The following is a 19252-nucleotide window of genomic DNA, read 5'->3' as shown; positions in this document are numbered from 1 at the left end:
CTACTTAATTTTTTTCATATTGCCAAAGAGACTGAGTTTCACAGACAAAGCATCTGTGAAAAATCATATGGAACTTTAGGAATATTAGATAAAAGTTTTAAGTGTCCAATAGCACTGTGTTTTTCCTTCAGGTTAAAAAGATACATTATAAACCCCACATCATTGTCTTTGAGAATACTGATTCTCTCAGAAGGAACAAAGTTATGGTCTGGAAAAGATGACTTTGGATAGCTACATGAGGTGGGGGAGTAGATTTACAATTCTTATCTGCCCTTTTTTGCAAAACACAGTTGTGAATAGACTCAGTAGAACGAGCATGAGTAAAAAGTATCGGCATTTCCAAGTATCTATCTCAGGACAGTAACACATGACTGATACAAACATGGTTTTTATTTAAAAAAAAATTATAAAAATGTTTTTGAACAAGGCTCTGCAACTACTGCATGATAAAAAGGAAATAGGGGTGCTTGCTTTTCTTCCATATGTAGATCATGATACAGTAAACTTCATAATATCCATTGACATTATCCATTGGCATTTTAATCCAAATTTTTCTTCTTTCCTTAAGGCAGCATTCTGAATGTAGGTAAATATTAAAAAAATTATTTTATTTCTTTCTGTTAGAGTTCATCTTTGGCCTGTAGTTAAGAAAGAAGAAACATTTTTCAGTTAATTGGAAACTCATTTTTTAACTGTCTAGTCCTGCAAATACATTAAGAAATGTTTCTAAGTTCGATAGGCTTTAATGGTCTGGTAACTGGTACCATAGGCTATTAAGCCATGGCTGTTCCAATTTGTTTGAATATGAACTGAAGACATCCAGCGCTTTATGTTTAATGGTGTATGTACTGTACCTTTTTTCTGTGGCAAGTACATGGAAAAAGGTCATCATCAGGCTGCTGCACTTTCTCCATCCCATCTCTGATTTTTGGCTCACTCACTTGCAAGCTGGCATATTCCTAGTTTTAAAAAAGGAAGGTATTGTTAATTCATAAACTTGTTAGATTGTACATCTGGTTGTAAATACTGCACCAACTCAGCGGAGTCATTCTGCAAAAGCTCTGGGGCTACACAATCTGTTACTCCATACTGCGTCGCAGACAGGGTAAGCGGATACTTCACTGCAGACAGGAGCCCCTTCGGCTGCCTCACTGGAGTTTCGGTATCTCGGTGCTAATGCACAGATATTTTCAGCTGTGGTTCACAGGGCGTGCGTCTGATGTGGAATTCTGTGATCATTGTGGGCAACATATTCTTGCAGATTAGATCAAGATTTATGGGATCCGATTGCTTCTCTCAAACCGCCAGCCTAGTCTTAGGGGTTTCATAGGAGATAACTGCATGCAATGCTTGTAAACCAACTGAAGTTCTTAACTGCTGCTGCTTGCTTTGTGGCTTCGAGTACTGAACTGGCCGATTTCCAGCAGCTCCGTTGCCCTGAATTCTTTCTGTGGGATTTCTATTTTTGTGGTAGTAGCCATTAAAAATATACTAACCTGGAAAAGTTTGAAATAGTAACAAAAAATGTGATCTCCCATGAGATTGTTTCTCGCAAATTCTTGTCCAGATTTTGCAATATTTTTTGCCTGTCAAAGAAAATAAAAGTTTTTTTAAAATTCTCCAAAAATAGTAGTTATTTCAGTATTGAGTCTGGAGTTAAGTATAGTGTTGACAGTTTAGGATAACTTATTTGTTTTTATTTAAGCATTCTTAATTTTAAAAGTAAGGCATTCTTATGAAAATACTCCTAGTTTTTCCAAAGTTCAATTTAATTTCAAATTAAGGGCGTTATTATGTATTTTTTAAAAAGTGTTTTTCGTATTTGTAAAGTTGATGATAATAATTTCAAGTCCTTCTAACAGATTTTTTTGTTTTAAAGAAGTGCACTTTTTGCTCTCTCTATTTTGTCTAGAAACATTGCCGAGTACTTCTAAATGTATATTTACCTCTTCATCATGCTCTTTTGCCCACTGTAGTTTTTCTAGTAGATCACTCAGGTCACTTTTAAATGGAATAAAATGTTTCCATGGCTGCAGCTCATTATAAAAATGCTCATAGTAGATGGAGTCTTGCTTTAGCACCACACTGTTTCCTGCTAGTAGATAAGGCAATCTGTATGCTGCCACTGTGCCATCAATATTAATTTGGTATTTATACTGGAAAGAAAATGACCATAAGTTATTAACAAACAGAAGATCCAAGTAGCTTGCTTAGGTTATATTGTTGTGAGGGCACTGGTATTACTGACTTGCCAATATTGAGAAATGTAGGATTGGCTAGGCAAGCATCAATGTTTAAGTAGCTTTTATTATTTAGTTTGGAATTCATCACAGTGCAGGGTACACAGAGATGCCCTCTTCATGAACTAAGTTCTCCGGAAATTCTTAAACGCTCATCCTCGGATGTGAGGGTAGATGTGCCACTTCATCCACTGATTTTCTCACTATGTTAGTTATGTTAGTAGTCCCGATTGCTGAATCAGGAAAAAGAAATAAAAAGGAACTTGGAGTTACATAGATGACACAAGGTTCTACAGAACCTTTAGATGTAAATCAAACATTATTATCCTCAGCATAAGAGCTACATAGCAGTTGATCCCACTGGAGGGATGCCTGTTCATGCTTGTTATTGGTGTTGTGCTGAAAAACTAAAAATCACTTTATTGTCAATAATACGTACAAAGTTATTTGATCATGGGAAACACTGAGAACGTAGTTCTATGAAAAATGGTTAGTGGCTTACCTTAAAAAAATCAAAAAATGAAATGTGCTTAACTATGGGGCCATAGAGGCTTTCATCATGTTTAAAAAAAAAAAAGTTTGTGAAAGCAGCGTCTATGATCTCTGGGTATTTTCTGCTCAGTTTTACAAGTTCAAGCCTCTCTTTGCGGCTGTCACGTCCTCTCCAGAATGCTGTGGTATTCTTGTCTTCCCATGATGGGCCAGTATTTGCTTGAACTGACATCATATCCAGACTGACTCTGGAGGAGAAAGAAGTGATTTAATAGCGAAGCCTACTGGAATTTTTTTTAAGTGCAATTACTTGAAAGAGTTTACAGTACCAATAGGGAAATACCAAGGATGAAGGTAAGTCATGAGCACACCCGTATGTGTATTGTATCAGTATTTTTGCACCAATAAAAATAGATACGGAATGTCGAGTTCACAGGCCTGTGGCAAGACAGCATCAGTTCAATGACAACGTGGCGTGTGGAAAGAGTACCTGTCAGTTGTCATGGAAAAAAGCGGCTAAACGTGGATATGGTTGCCAGACAGATGAAGGGGATACAGGGTAATGCAACAGCTGATAATGGTGATGAGGCAGTCATGATAGTCCAAAGCAAGGTTTTTATGTAACTAGCTTAACACAACACATTTCACTTCTTTTGCTAAATTAAAACACATAAACTGGGGGGGCTGGAGGGAGCAAATTTAGGAAAAGTCGTGATAATAAAGACAAGAAACCTGAACTGAATGCAGTGAAATGATAAACAAGTTCAAAGTAGTAACGCCTGCAGTGTTTACCATCAGATCGGATGAGATACACTGAACGTGTCGCTCTAGCTAATTTAAATGGGGAAAATAAAGCAGCACATAGTCATGCAATGGCCTCAAGTTGCACCCAGGGAGGTTTAGATTGGACATTAGGAAAAATTTCTTTACTGAAAGAGTGGTCAGGCCTTGGAACAGGCTGCCCAGGGAAGCGGATGAGACGCCATCCCTGGAGGTATTTAGAAGACGTGTAGATGAGGCACTTAGGGACATGGTGTAGTGGGCATGGTGGTGTTGGGTTGACAGTTGGACTTGATGATCTTAGAGGTCTTTTCCAACCTTAATGATTCTATCATTCTATCAAAGTGGATAACAAAGATCTCTTAGAAGCTGGCTTTGTAGTGTTTCAAGTCAGCGACAGAGCAGTTACGAAGGCCAGTTATGATCAGTAGCCCAAGTGGGAGATGGTAGGTCCCAGGTTGAGAATTCTGGCCACGCAGGGCTTTAAAGGGTACAGAAAAAAGATTCTAGGAAAATCAGGAAAAGAGAGACCTGGCCAGTTGTCAACATGTTCATGGGGGAGAAACAAAGCAAACAAACAAAATACCTACCCTCGAACCATTCCCTCTAAGTGCTGCGTTCAGTGACTTGACCATGTTTAGATTAATTTTGATTTTTGTAAACAAAACAGTGAAGTATTTTAATATATGTCATTTATGTTATATAATACATAACGTGGTTAATGTTAAGATACTGATTACGCAGTTACTGCCTACCTACCAGGTGCCAATGTCTCAATGAATAAATAAAGAGTAAAACAATTAATACACTGTTAATACAAATATCTTTTTGGAAGATCATTCGCTGTGAATTTTGTGAAAATTTTAAGCAATTTCTTACCGTCCCATAGTCTCCAAAACTGAGTCTGTTAAGTCATATGTTGGCATGACAATGTCTTTTGACTCAATGGACCCACACCATGAGAAGATGGGGTGCAGGTTCTGTGGGGACTTCTTTTTCTCCAGAGGCCAGTCCCCCAGATTAACAAAAAATTCTACATCTGGCATTTTCACCTAAACAGAAGCAAAGTAGGCACAAATGCATTTTAATACAAAGCAGTATTCTTCTGCTGGCATCTTGCATTTTGAAAACAACCTCACTAAGAGGAAAAATAGCCAGGTCTCTAATATACTTAAGGTACCTGTAAGAAATCGTTAAAGTGTAGAAACATGTTAAAAGTACTGAGACCACAGAGTAAAGCCTGCAAGATAATTTTTTTTTTTTTAAAGATTTGCACAAAGTCACATAAATGCTCTCTCTTTTTTTTTAAAGGGATACGAATACCCCAGTTTAGAGGATGGTTCTTGTTATACTTTACATGATTGGCCACACAAATCCCAGGCTAGCACTGGGATCTAGTAAGCAATCGTGTAGTTCCAAGGTAAGTTGAACCACCTTGTTGACTGTATGGAAAATTGCTGTTGGGTAGTAAATTAGTTTTCTGTCACATCACTGAACTGATTTGCCCTGTGTCGGCACAATGACTAAATCCAACAGAAGTAACAGAAATGAACAGCCATGACAGGAAGACCACATTTAGTCAGCGCTGTCGTTAATTATCAAGTGTAACATCCTCACTCATACGGAACCATACCTGAAATCACCATCGCAGCGAAAAAGCAAGCAATGGCCAGGAAATGTTGTAACAACAGGACAGAGGGCATAATTTTGCTGCTATATGAAACTTTGATGCACCCCCATATTGAGCATTGTGCGTGGTTCTGTCATTTGCAAACGAAGGAAGAGAAGGTACAAAGAAAGGCAGCTACTATGATAGGGATGGACCAGCTGCCTTGTGAGGAGAAACTGAAAATGATGGGGCACTTCCATTTGGAGAGCAGAAGGCTGAAGACGACATATGATTGAGTTTTACAGAACCCTGAAGGCATGTATAATGTCAGTGCAGAACTGATGCCGTATCTGTTCTTAGTTCACCCTCTTCATGACATTAATTTTTTTAAAATATGAATCTCCACTACATCCCCCTCAGTTGCCTCTTTCAAAGCAAAAGAATCCTAGTCAAATTAGCTTGTCTTTGCATGCCCGAACAGCCTTCTTGCTGTGTAGTTCTTTTTGAGAAAGTGAAATGAGAACCGCACCGTTTTCACAAGATAGGCATGTCATAGGTTTTATACTGTGACATAATCTTCTTTTCTTTTGTGTTTTTCCTCCCTCCTTATAAGTCTTAATTGGGTATTTGACTATTACGAACATCTGATTATTATACTGGCATTTTTGGAAAACTGTTGGAATAACGCCAAGATCTCTGTCCCGACTACTAACAGATAATTTAGAGATCATGATTGTATGTGTGTGATTAGGATGTTTTGTTCAAGTGTTATCATCAACTATCTTAATATCACAAGAAAATATCTTCTCTGAAGAAAGAAAAATTATGAATGTCAATAATTCCCAAATTAAAATACACATATACACGTAAAAATAGAGTTTAAACATATTGCTGACTCCTCATCATATATATGCATCAAGGCATTTCTCCTCTCAAACCCCTTTATTCTTCAAATCAGAATTGCTGGTCAGAGGCTAACACTTCCGGATTCTTCTGTGGCCCATATAAGTTTCATTAAATTTCTGATTTAATTTATCTTTATGGACAGAGATAGAAATTAATAATTTTGCCAAATATCAAACACCCTCCTAAATGATTGAAGATATTCTTCTCTAACTTGATGACATGGGAAAACCTTTGGCAAAGACATCCAGAAATTCTACAGACAGAGACCCAAAGCGGTACTTTTTGTCTTCAGTATACAGACTGGCAGAAAAGGTTTTATTGTGTACCTTCATTTCAAAGGGGGTTTGGCTACACGTTCTAATCTTCAGCACTAAACTTTATTAGTACAGTGCCATCTAATGGTTGTAATGCACACAGAAAAGCTACAAATTATATTTTATCTACATCCTCAATGGCAGAATAATTCAACAGGTTAAATCTTCTTCTCCAACCCAATAGATCTAGTGTTTCAGTGACACTGTCTTAATAGAAATTCCTGAAGTATTTAATGGGGATGAGACAAATTGTGTTTTCTAGACCTGTAAACAGGTCCGTCTTTGGAGTTAGCAAATCTTTTCCTACATTTAGCCTAAATACCTTTGATGCAATTTAATTCCATTATTTCTTGGCCAACACTACTGACACCAAGAACAGCTTACTTCCATCTTCCGTAGAGCAATCTTTTAGGTAATTAAAGGCTACATTTATGTCTTCCCTTAGACACTGTTAGATGAAACTATCCCCACTTAAATGAATCTTCATTTATATGTCTAGTCATTCTTACCACTTTCCTGTGCAATGTCAGTAATTGAACAATCTGTCTTGAAGCATGACACTCAAAGGCAGACACAGTACCATAACTGATCCATTACTAATCCTGAGTATAGTGGAAATACTTTATATTTCTTTCACGTTTGTTCTGTTAATGTTGTGTTTAGCTTTTCGCAACAGCATGCCACTGTTGACTCATGTTAAATTTGTGATACTGTAACCTCCACACTTTTCTGCAGAAAATAACCACTCACTCCCTATTTTAAATAGGTGTCATAACTATACAACTTATCCAGCCTTTGTGTAGTAACCTGCCCTTGTCACTTTATTTTATCCATTTTTCCATACAATTTCTCTTACTTGTTAAGAAAATTTTTAATTATGGTGCTGTACCGTGAGGTGCTTGCAGGTTCTTTCATTTTTGTTATCTGCAAATTCAATAAACATATTCTCTAGTCCACCATTCAGTCAAAATATAACTAAGTTATTAAACGGGACTGAACCTAGGACAAATCACTGAAGGATACATTTGTGACACCTTTTGCCTCTCTGGAAACATCGGCAACTATTATTTAAGTAAGGCTTTCCAAGCAGGTTACAGTAGTTTCTTCTAGGCAAAGTTTTCCTGTCTTGTTTATGAGAAACTTGTGAGACTTACCCTCAAAAGCCTAACTAAAATTAAGATACTTGACATCCATACAGGAAGCCTATTAACTTGTTATATAAAGAAATTATATAGTTATGACTTATTTTTTATGATAAATCCATGTTGTTTCATACCAATTACCTTATCTTTCAGCTGCTTATAAATAATGTGTTTATTTTTTGTTAGATTTTTAAGGAATTTTTTTTAGGTGAACAACTCCATCCTTCAATAGCTCCTCTCTCTTCTTTCTCTCCTTTTTAAAAGACAAAGTGCTTTGTCTTTTTACAGTCAAAAATAGATACTAACTCAGATATCTTCGTATTTCTCTTACTACTCTCCTTATGTAATAATCACATATTTGTGTGTGCTGAAACTTCAGCCCTGCTATATTCTGTCACTATGTACATAATGTCAGTTTTTTCCCAGAGTTTCCCTAGGAAAGAGTCTGCATGGTGCTTTTTGCTTGTACATTGAGGGAGATTCCCCACATGCCACCTGCTGGGCTTTTGGTGCTCTTTCTCAACTCTTCCTGACTTGTTTTTAACATATGGAGAATGATATACATTCCCTATTTTTTTAGTCATCCAGTAAAATGTACTAGCAGACTACAGAATTCTCTATTAGATGCTACAGAATGATTTATTTAGTCTATAGGAAAAAAAAAAAAACAACCCCAGACTGTCCAAATCTATCAAACTCTGCCATAAAAGCCTGCTATTCAATTAACATTTGTGATACTCCATACACTGATCAGACAGCATTCTAGAACATGCCAACTTCAAACAAGGAAAATCCATCTGACCTTTCCATTATTAATCAAAGAACAAGAAGGGCTTTTTAACAGAAATAGCCACAAATACGCTGAGTATTTTTGTTAAACCCAGGCTTCTATAAATTAGGACATATAGAATAAATGACTGTACAGATGTACTCACTTTTCTTGTCAAAGAAAGCAGTATGGCATCCATGAAAATTCTGAAGCCAACATGTTCCCCATACGTCTTTATATAAACCTGAAAATAAACAAAGGTTTTATTGGTCTGGTGTTTTCATTTCAGAGAACAGCTGGCACAATTTAGAGCTCTTTTAATCACTTATCAGATCTTTTAATCACTAGTCAGTGTTGTGGTTCAACCCAGCAGGCAGCCAAACACTACACAGCCGCTCGCTCACTCCCCCCGCCCAGTGGGATGGGGAAGAGAATCGAAAAAAAGTAAAATTCGTGCATTGAGATAAAGACAGTTTAATAAAACATAAAAGGGAGGGAAAACAATAATAATAATAATAATAATAATAATAATAATAGAATATACAAACTAAGCGATGCACAATGCAGTTGCTCATCACACACCGACCGATGCCCAGCCAGTCCCCGAGCAGCGATTGCTCCCCCTCAACCAACCCCCCCAGTTTATATACTGAGCATGACGTCATATGGTATGGAATACCCCATTGGCCAGTTGGGTCAGCTGTCCTGGCTATGCTCCCTCCCAGCTTCTTGTGAACCTGGCAGAGCATGGGAAGCTGAGAAGTCCTTGACTTAGTATAAGCACTACTTAGCAACAACTAAAACATCAGTGTGTTATCAACATTCTTCTCATACTAAATCCAAAACACAGCACTATACCAGCTACTAGGAAGAAAATTAACTCTATCCCAGCCGAAACCAGGACAGTCAGACAGATTGTATGGCTGTATAGATTTATGAATCAGCTGGGAAGCTTTAGAAATCTCATCTCTCTAACTCATCACAAAAAAGTGATCAAGAAAACCCAGGACAAGCTTTGCTTGCTTTTGCAGATGTTTTAGGTCTGTCTCATGGAAACAGAAACTGGTTGCCTGTTTCTGTTGTGTTCCATTGTTCTCATTTCCATATGAAACTCTACTGAAGTCAGTACAGTTTTGTTAAAAAGAATTGTAGCTCTGATGCTCAGTGGAGCTAAAAGTGGTATTTCTTCACCTCAGAATTATGCACAACGTAATTTACTGATGCATGTCAAATTAGATGACCGTGACACTCCACAGCAACATTACTCAGAGAACAGGAAACTGAATTAGCATTTAGGAGACTTGGGTCTGTGCCCAGTACTCGTGTTGATTGCTTGGAAAGTAATTTGCCTTCACTGTGCTTCAGTTCCTTAAGCTGTAACGTGGACAAAAAGCACTTTACAAAGAAGGACAGATATTGTTGAGCTCATATACAAAGTGCAAAGTATTCAAGGACGGAGAAGCAAGCAAAGGAAGTTTCTTAAAGAACAGACTACAAGAAGCCTTTCAACTGGGAACAGCCAAAACTGCCTAGTTGTATGACTTGCCACCAAATCCCCGCATGGACTTCAGATCAACCCATTCCATACCTCGTTATCTTTGATGGTGTAATGACACAAACTCTGTCTTTGTCCAAACCTCTGTGGAATTTCTTTTGCAATCTTATCTGGATCAACAGTGGGAAAATTTGCTAGGTCTCTTTGAATCTGTGGAATGATTTGAGGGCAGTTCATCTCTTCCAGCCATGCACTGCTTTCCTCCTGAGGGCAGTCGCAGTTTTCATGGTAAATAGGTCCTATCAGGAACAAAATTATTATTTTATTTTTAAAAAGTCACGCTATTGAGCTGTTGAGATCACAAAAGAGGATCAGGCAATGAGTATTCATTGCTTAGGGCCAAACCTTCAGCAACTCTAAACGGATGTTTGAACTCTTTTTTACTCCAATGGAGTCATGCCAAGCTACATCAGCTTCTGTGTGAGCCCTCTACATGTATTTGCCAGGCAACAGATTCACAGCATTTGTTTCTTTTCATTATTCTGAATAGTATGCACAGGACACTTACAATGAATCCATAATTCCAATGGGATTTGACAGTCTGGAGAAATAATGAGGTTCTGCAGAATCCCATCCTAGAGGACATTCTGGGACACAGTTTGTGAGAAAAAGCCATGATAAGAAATCTGTGTGTAGTGCCGCTTCTTACCTTTTAAAATATATGGAGACTTTGCGACATGTTTATCTCCAGTTTTGACTTCTATCTTCAGGTTTTTGTAGCTTGCATACATCCTGTATCTTACAAGGAAGGAACCATCTTTCCTGTCTAATACTTGCACGCCAACCCGAGTGAACTGTTCATCAGGAGCAGTGATCTTCACCTGGAATGCATTTTCACCTGGTGATGAAGTGAACCTACCCAGAGAATAAGTGGGAGCTTAATGAAAAAGGAAACACACAACAGCTTTCTTAGTCTATCCATTCCTTTTCAAATTGACAGATTTCCAGTGACTTCACTGAGCCACGCTAGGTCTTTATGAGCACATCCTGACATTCGCAAGCAAGGCATGATTTTTCCGAAGAGAACTTGTTAGGCTACCTAAAACATCTCACGCTGTTAGACGCATTAGGTATCAAGAAGGTTCCACGCAGATACTCATGAACACACCTCCAAAATCACCAACATGCCCTACATGTTGAACTGTGTTGGAAGTACAGTCTTTGATTATATGGGAACAGAGCACCTTTAAAAATCCAGCATAGATCTTGATTAATGGTAGCTAAAGTGTAAAAAATGATGGGAAGGTCAAGAACATGCAGATAAATGGATGTTATCTTGGTGTGCTGTCCTGTAGTGACAGGACAAGGGGCAGTGGTTTTAAACTGAAAGAGTGTAGATTTAGATTGGAGGACAATTGTTACGATGGGTGGTGAGACACCGGAACAGGTTGCCCAGAGAAGTTGTGGATGCCCCATCCCTGGAAGCGTTCAAGGTCAGGTTGGATGGGGCTTTGAGCAACGTGACTTAGTGAAAGATGTCCGTGCCCATGGCACGAGGTCAGACTAGATGATCTTTAAAAGTCTCTTCCAAACCAAACCATTCTATGATTCTATTAAAAAAAAAAAAATACTAGAACAAGCTTCACTTTAGCAGCTTAATAAGTCTGTTATTTTACATAGAGAAGCAAAATGTTTGCAGATTACTTTACTTCCTTAAATAACACCTGGAACATAAAGAACGCAGTTAAACTTCTCAATCATTATGGTAGCTCATACAGGGGAAAAAAAAGATATTACAAATGCCAGTGTCTTGGAAGGGAAAAAACATTACAGTGGGATCATGTAATTCAATGTGTACTTACAACATTTTGGTAAAATTTACCATACACCAATCATAGAAAAATCTCCATAAAACCGAATAAAATAATTTGAAAAATCATGACGTTATCACATATCATTGATGTATTAACAAAGTTGGCACAGTCAAAATGCTGCATCTGCCAACTTTCTTCCACCTCTTTAAACACGGTCCCAAAAATGTAGGGAGATCTTGGGATAGAAAGAGAAGTGGTGGGAGTGGCTGGACTAACGGATTACAGCCCAGCAGCCTGGTCATCTTTCTTAAAACTTGTGCAGACATACTAGAGAGCTGCCAGTTCAACTAAACGCAGGAAATATTTACTCTCCCAAGATACGCCGAATTGGCAGCTTCCAGACTTGCACGTGCCATGGTGCATCTAATCTGGACAACCTGGACAGAGCACTCCGACCTCCTACCTAGCTTGTACGGTCAGGGTTTCTTTCCTGTAGAAATGGAAAGCCATGAGTGTCCCCTGATAACTAAGTTTATCTATTTCATTCCTATGAAGTTTACCTAACGGCCTATACAGTAATTCCTAAATGACTCTACTGATCTTGTGCCTACACGTTTAGGAGAAATACTGATGTTCCTAACAGCGGAAACAAGCAGGACACCTGAGCAGGTATATCATAAATTAAATATATTAGTTATTGTTAAGGTTTTGACAAAGCAGAATAAATCATAAATTGTTGGTTGGACTAATACGCGTGTTTTGCTGTTGAACATTTTCATCCTCTTCTCATCTCATCCCCTTGTGCAGTTACTTGATACTCCTAAAACGATTAATTAGCTTTTCCTAAGTGATATACAGAAAAAGTCACGTAGGGAGCCTTCACCTTTCCCTTTCTACAAGAAAATCCCAGGTAGATTTCTGCCTAAAAGGTGAAAGTGGTTCAGCTGGGACATGGGCAGGCAAGGTCGGCCTCGTCGAGGACGGGGCACTGCTGCGATCCAAGGGCGGGGGGAGCGGGACGCTCCGCTCCCTCACAAGAGATCCAGCACCCGGGCCCGCAGGTATTTAAGCGGCTGCCCAACGTGGGTAAAGTCGCACACCCGCGCACCCGTGGAGGGGTGCTGATGCCTGGGGAAGGGCGCGTAGAAAGCAAGCTCTGCCGCTCCCCGCCTAACTCGTTTCACCGGGCGGGGGTCGGTGGGCAGGGAACGTGACGTTTTAACCGGTCTCTCGGACTTTTTTCTGCCCACAACCTCCGTGAAAAGCAGCCGCCGCCGCCGCGCTTACCTCTGCCCTTCGGCGTCCACGGCCTGCACGTAAAAATAGCGAGCGGGGAGGGCAGCCTCGGCCCGCAGCCCGGGCCCCCATACCGCGCTGCGCTCGGGGCTCAGCCGGCCGCCCCCGCCCGCGGCGGCGCCCGCCGCAACGGCTCCCAGGGCGACGCAGAGCGGCCACAGGCCACGCATTTACAGCGCTTCCCCTGACGGAGAAACACCGCCGAGGCGCGGGAGGGAGCGCGGCCGGGACCTTCCTCCTCCCCTCACCGCGGCACCGGGGAGTCCCGCCTTCGGCGCGGCTGCATGGAGCGTGGGGCGGATCGCGGGGCGGCTGCCGCCCTGTCCCTGCTCTTCCCCCGGCGCCCGGCTGCCGGTTCGACTCCTCAGGGCACCATCCCCAAGGCGTCTGAGGGGAGCGGGGCGGGGCGGGGCCACCGCCCGCCACACCCACCTGCTTCCGCGGGGGCGGGGCGGGGCGGGGCGGGGCGGGCGGTGCCGCACTTCCCGCGCGGAGCGGCGCTGCTGGGAGACGTAGTCCGATCCGGCGGGGCGGCGGTCGGGAGGCCGTTGGCGGCCCGCGCCGGGTTAGCTCAGGGCCACCTCAGCCCCGGAGCGGCCCGGCGGCTCCGAGCGGCCCAGGGGCTTTGATGGGACCCCCCTCAGAGGAAGGAGACTGGGGAAAGCTGGCTCTGGCCGTGTCTCTGACTTAACGCATTCGGATGCCTCCATGTTGCTGTTTTCTCCATGTCATGAGCTGAAGTCCCCCCGCTCACTCCATTTCCGTAACATTAGGGTGAGAAATAAAGAGTTTACAATCGGGAAAATGAGTTTTCAAAATCCTCCCTAGAGCAGCTGAAGCCGGTGCGTGATGTCCAGGAGCTCAGGTCACCGTCCTGGATTGCCTGGAGCAGAGGTGAAGGGGCACCGCACCAGCCTGCGCACCTCAGGTGATTCAACGGCCCTTTGATCCAACCTCAGGTTGCAGAAAGCTAGGGTGAAACACTGATGCTGTTCTTAACTACATATAGAATCATAGCATTGTTTAGGTTGGAAAAGACCTTAAGATCATCGAGTCCAACCATCAACCCACCACCACCACGCCCACTAAACCATGTCCCTAAGCGCCTCATCTACACATCTTTTAAATACCTCCAGTGATGGTGACTCAACCACTTCCCTGGACAGCCTGTTCCAGTGCTTGACAACCCTTTCAGTAAAGAAATTTTTCCTAATATCCAATTTAAACCTCCCTTGGTGCCAATTGAGGCCGTTTCCTCTTGTCCTATGGGTTGTTACTTGGGAGAAGAAATCAACACCCACCTCGCTACAACCTCCTTCCAGGTAGGCTGTACACATACATACCCAAATGCTTTTCTTTGTCATCTAGTTACAGAAATGTCACCAAAATTAAGGCTTCTTTGTGGGAGAACTTAAATCCTAAACGATACTTTCAATTTTGCTCTTTATTGCTTTTCTCTTGTTAAGGCAAACAATACAGAAAATTGAACCTCAACATCAAGGAGTCATGAATTTCAAAGAGATTTTATATTTTGCATTTTGAAATACTGCAAATGTGTTTTTAGAAAAGCACACAAAAAATCACTTGGTTTGAGAAAATTGCAAGCTGAGAAAGGACCACGTGGGTCAATGAATGTTATCTTTTCCAACCAGCAACCTCATTACAAAATGCCTTAAAAAATTATCAAGCTCTAACTTTTAAAGGCATAGTTTTTGTCTCCTGCTGTTCCCATTGACATTATTTTTCAGGACATTCAGCAGTAAGGAGACTTGCAATTTCCAGTCTAAAAATTCATGCAGGCCCTCTTTTATATCCATAACCCTTTAGCTCCTCTCCCTCCCCCTTCTTTACTCTCTTGATGTATTTTACAGGCTGAAATCACACTCCTTCTCAGCTGATGTTTTGCTGTACGAGACAAGCCAGTCTCCTTTAGTGGAAAAGAACTTTAAAGATGGTTTAACTTAAAAAGAAATTTCATAGCTATAGAATTCACAGAACGTCCTTCCTCTTCCTAGCAGGGCGGCATTGGCATGTTAAAAAAACCACAGCAGCCATGAAGTAAAGGTGACAGACTTCTACCCTCCTGCCTTTCTCTCCTCCAGCTTTTCTCCCCCAGATAAGCGCAGCTTGGGGAATCCGTGTAGAGACCTGGCACTATTTGTCAGCACCCAAACAAGCTGCAAAATAAATCATGCAACCTAATTTTAGTCCTGGCTGGCAAAGCCGATGTTGCTGCTATCCTAATGCCTGTAATTTGGCTCAGAGAAAAATGCTTTGGAGGCAGAATTATTTAATTACTTCAAAGGCTGTTGGCTGACTAAGGTTCAGCAGGCTTCCAGCTGGCAAAGACATAAGAGACGCTCTCCATTACGAGAGGCAGGTTGCCTCAGGATGAAGCCACATCAGATTCTGAATCTGATCTAGGTCTTGTCTTACTCGTGTCCAGGGGATGGCAAACTTGGCTGTGCCGACAAGTGTCAGAGGACTTTTGCACCTTTGCTCTGTCTAATCTCTGAAAACTATCAAATAACTCTTAACATTTGAGGAGAAATTTCATTCTTCTTTCCATGGTTTGCAGCACCTCTCACAGAAACTGCTGCTGGGAGTGGGGGCTCTGTGGGCTGAGGGCACCATGCTGTAACCACTGGCATTGAATCTCCTGTCAGCAGGACACCATATAACTTCTTTTTGATCCTTCTCTGTTTTGGTTTTTATTTTAAGTTTTATAACTACTTTGTTATAAAAGCAATCATTTAATATTACAAACCTAAATATTTAAAAATAAATTAATTTTAAATAATTGTGGCAGTACCGGAAGTGTTCCACTCACGTCTTCAGTGCCACTGTGTTTGTGCACGTTGAAAGTATGCTGATTGCAGTGCGGATGAGACGGGAAATATTGTCAGCAGTTCCAGAGACTGTTACCTGAAATAATCTTTTGTTCCTTTATACAGTTTTGCGGGAGCATTTTTGTTACATGTATTCTTCCAACGGTCAGGGAAACCAGGAGAGATCCGGTGCAAATAAAAGGCCCAGACGCCTGTCCGTTGCTCCCCAGGAGGAGCCCCACGCCCACTTCTATGCTCCTGCACGCTCCCTGCCCTGAACGGGAAGATGTAGCCGCGTTAGAGGCGCGACACCAAAGCTGAGCCAAGACTTGCTGTGAGCCGAGTCGAGCCTGCTTTAACCTAAGGGCAGCCCGGTGCAGCAGGGACAGGCACCCGGGCACCCTGCTGCCCTCGGAGCACCGGGCACAGAAGAGCGGCCTCCGGCCCCGCCACCAGCCCGCACCAGGCGCCTGCGCCGGGCCGCGCGGCGCACGGCCGCAGCCCGAGGACAGGGAGGCACCGAGCCCGGAGCGGCCGGCTGGGGGAAGGCAGGCGCCGCAGGGCCCAGGCAAGCAGGAGCGCCCGCATTCCAAGAGGGTGCGGTGAGGGCAGGGGGGTGGCCCCGAGCCCGCCGAGGCAGGAGCTTCAGCGGCCGGCTGTTCCGGAGCCGGGCAGCTTCACTCGGCGCCTGCAGCGCTCTGGAAGACGGTCGGCGAGGGGCAGCTTGCCTCGGGACGTTCTGCAGCCAGGCACCCGTCAGTCAGCACGGCCTCGCCTCACCTCTTGACATGCGCTTGGCGCGTCCCGCTCCGAGCGGGCACGGGCGCAGCAGGCAGCCGCCGCGCCCGGCGGCGCTCCTCTCCCCCGGGCGGGAGCTCCCGCCCGCTGTCCCATTTACGCCTTGCCTTTCTCGAACCCCCTGCAACAGCCAGAGCCTCACCTCGACGGGCAGGTGAGAGCGCTTCCCTGCCCCGGCCACGCCAGGCAGGAGCGCGGCCACCAGCCGCGGTGGGCCCGGCCCGACGCCGAGGCCCCACGGACGGAGCCGCCTCTCCCCGTCGCCATCCCCGAGCTGCTCCGCCCCTCCCCCGCCCGCCCGCGGGGCAGCAGCGGACGAGACCATGAGGGCGCACACGGGGGAGACACGGCCAAAGAGGTGCCTCTCACAGCGCCGAGGCGCAGCCGCGGCCTAGCCGGGAGACGCGCAGCCGGTTCCTTTGAGACACCGTGAGGGCCCGCAGGGGGAGCGCGGCCGGCGCCACCGCCGGGCAACCCCGCGCCTCCCCCCGGCCGGCTGCGGGAGTTGGTGCCGGCCGGCGGCGGCGGCGCTGAGAAGGCGGGGGGCGGTGGGGGCGCAGGTGAGCCCGTGGCGCGGCGCCCTCCCCCCCGCGCGCCGTGTCTGTTTCCGGCGCGCTCGCGTCCCCGCTCCGCCGCGGCCGGGGGAGGCGACGCAGGCGGGCGCCGCGCCGCACAGGTAACGGGCCGGGAGCGCGGGCCGCGCCGCCGAGCAGCCGCTCTTCCCCTCTCCACCCGCCGCTGCTGCGCTGCCGGGCGCCCCTGCGCTGCCGGCCCTCGCAGGCGCCGAGGAAGGGAGCGGGCTCACCCTCCCGGCGGGCCCCGAGCCCCGCTGCCGCCCTTCCCCCAGCCCGGGGCTGTTCACTCTGGAACCGACTGGCGGCAGAGCGGGGGGCGGGGCGGCAGAGCCGCGCCGAGGCCCCGATTGGCGGCGCCCCAGCCCTCCCGCCCCTCCCCGGTGCTGAGGCCGGGTGTCCCCCACTTCGCGGGGGAGCTGTACGCGCCTTCCCGGTGGGTGAGCCCCCGCGGAGCTGGCGAGAGCGGATCCTACCGGGGCCGCTCGGCAGAGCCGGGGCCGGGCGCTGCTTGGCCGCGTTCTCTGCGGGCAGCTGCGGGGTACCTGCATGCGTTTGGGTATCTCCTTGCGGTCTTTCAGGTAGAGCCCTGCCTGTGTTTGTTTTCGAGACCCGCTGCCGGCGGAGGAAGGCTCGTGCACTGTTGGTTCCGTGCGGTGACCAGAAATCGGTGTGGCGGGGGTCTGCTCTCGTGTGAAACCCCCGCCTCCCGCGTGCCGGGTTTCCCATCTTGCCTATCTTCGCACCGCAGACGTGCAAACCGCTGAGATGATGGATAACACATACTATCAATTTGCTTTTTAAAAAAGATCATTAAAAGCAAGCCAGCCTTCTAAATTTGTTTTTGGTAATTCTTAGCTGCTATAAATAAAACCTGATGCTTTTCTTTCTCACATCTTGAAGAATAGGAGGCGCGTAAAAATAAAAGGGAACCCTTAACAGCCATACGAGGAAAGCAGTGAAACAGATTGAGGGTAGTGTTGTCAATTTACAGTCAACAGAGGTCATAGTTACTGTAATTTTCTGTAAGCTTGAACTTCACTTGCAGCAAAAGCATGCAGGATTCTTCAGAATCAAGTGACCTTAAGTTGCTGTTTCTGTGATTTATTAATTTGTATAAATTATTTTGTACTCCACACATGCAAGGTGTTGTGACTGTAAGGAATAGAAGTGATCACCACAACTACATAAACATAGGAAGCTTTTCATTTTTTTTAATTTTGTTTTTTTATTCATGTGCTGGTTTACAAGTGTAATTACTCATGATGTCTTCATGGTATCACTATGGTGTATGCTGTTGGCACCTCACAAATAATAAAAAGTGCTGTTTGTAGAATTCTAGAGATGCTTAGAAAAAGACATAGTGTAGTTGTGATGTGTCTTGAAGGGTATTTCAGCGTTTATTGGATATGAGTTCAAAGATAAGCTTTGTGTATATTTTATGTTGATTGAGACACCTGTAGTAACTTCTCATTTTCTTTTAGGTACCTCGTCGATACCTTGCAGAGGCAATGGAGACAATGATACAAAATCTGTTGTAATTAAAACATAAAGAAAAAAATATTCTTAGGTGTGCAATACTCTTTCAGTATCATTCAATGCCTAACATTTCAGAAGATGAAAAGGAGAATGGTTCTGGAAATAATGGAAACACTGAAAACAAACCTGGGAAGGAATCCCCAGAAGGTTCTCTTCGTGATCCCGTGAAGCGATACTGCATGTCAGACGCCTCCGCTGCGTCCTTGGTGTCTAGGGGAGATAGGCATTATCCACGGGGATGTCCTGTGACTCATACACGAGAGAAATTTTATACCATCTGCTCAGACTATGCTTTTTTAAACAGAGTTACATCTATTTGTAAAAGCCCAAGTGCTTCAGTTAGTGCCTGCCTGTCAGGCAGTGCTGCCTTAAACGTTGGAAATAACACACCTAGCTTACTCGGCATTCAAACTGGTGCTTCAGAGATAATCTACAGTGAAGATGCTGACTTGGAAAGCTTGCCTGGCGATCTTGGAAAGCTTCCACTGGCATGGGAAATTGACAAATCGGAATTCAATGGCGTGACCACAAATCTGAAGAACAAAGCAGGTGAGGTGGTGAAGATTTGATGTTGTGATAGGAAGAGGCTTCATGTTTACAACTTGTTTGTGGAGGGGGCTGGTCAGCACATGCGCCTCTTGAGGAAGTGCTATAAAAG

At 44.2% G+C, this 19252-nt stretch overlaps 2 protein-coding genes across 10 annotated transcripts in view; one reads left to right on the top strand and one right to left on the bottom strand.

Annotated features, from left to right (window-relative positions):
* Positions 1-386: 386 nt before the first annotated feature.
* POGLUT2 (protein O-glucosyltransferase 2) lies at positions 387-16755 on the bottom strand. 3 transcript variants are annotated; one of them, XM_075137662.1, is made up of 10 exons: positions 16626-16755; positions 10457-10662; positions 9841-10046; positions 8419-8496; positions 4392-4564; positions 2743-2980; positions 1947-2156; positions 1497-1586; positions 855-959; positions 387-638 (listed from the first exon to the last, which is right to left on the bottom strand). In XM_075137662.1, exons 1-10 carry the CDS (start codon positions 16748-16750, stop codon positions 621-623), a joined length of 1449 nt encoding a protein of 482 aa, XP_074993763.1. In that variant the 5' UTR covers positions 16751-16755; the 3' UTR covers positions 387-620. The 3 variants fall into 3 exon arrangements, with proteins under 3 accessions (XP_074993763.1, XP_074993752.1, XP_074993772.1); XM_075137651.1 differs by lacking the exon at positions 16626-16755 and adding an exon at positions 12849-13282; XM_075137671.1 differs by lacking the exon at positions 16626-16755 and adding an exon at positions 12849-13022 and having other exon boundaries at positions 10457-10628.
* Positions 13393-19252, top strand: part of BIVM (basic, immunoglobulin-like variable motif containing) — an 18349-nt gene continuing 12489 nt past the window's right edge. The window contains exons 1-3 of one of the 7 annotated variants that reach the window (XM_075137597.1): positions 16940-17043; positions 17637-17902; positions 18540-19143. In XM_075137597.1, coding sequence (XP_074993698.1) covers positions 18654-19143 — 490 coding nt within the window. In that variant the 5' untranslated portion in view covers positions 16940-17043; positions 17637-17902; positions 18540-18653. Of the gene's footprint in view, positions 14180-16939; positions 17160-17453; positions 17903-18539; positions 19144-19252 lie in introns of those variants that run through there. The other 6 variants (XM_075137619.1, XM_075137588.1, XR_012671020.1 and 3 more) reach the window with 6 other exon arrangements.

The sequence above is a fragment of the Calonectris borealis genome, chromosome 1 (assembly GCF_964195595.1).
Source record: "Calonectris borealis chromosome 1, bCalBor7.hap1.2, whole genome shotgun sequence".
NCBI lineage: Eukaryota > Metazoa > Chordata > Aves > Procellariiformes > Procellariidae > Calonectris > Calonectris borealis.
The sequence above is the reverse complement of the archived record's forward strand: the minus strand, read 5'-3'. Positions and strand labels throughout refer to the sequence as shown.

Bases quoted from the DNA above. Each gene is read 5' to 3' on its own strand.
- POGLUT2 (XM_075137651.1), bottom strand. From the start codon at position 13,027: ATGCGTGGCCTGTGGCCGCTCTGCGTCGCCCTGGGAGCCGTTGCGGCG. The intron at 8,497-9,840 runs GTATGGAATGGG...GTTTATTTTCAG, and splicing joins ACACCATCAAAGATAACGAG to GTTTATATAAAGACGTATGG. The intron at 960-1,496 runs GTTAGTATATTT...TTTTAAAACTAG, and splicing joins ACTATTTCAAACTTTTCCAG to GAATATGCCAGCTTGCAAGT.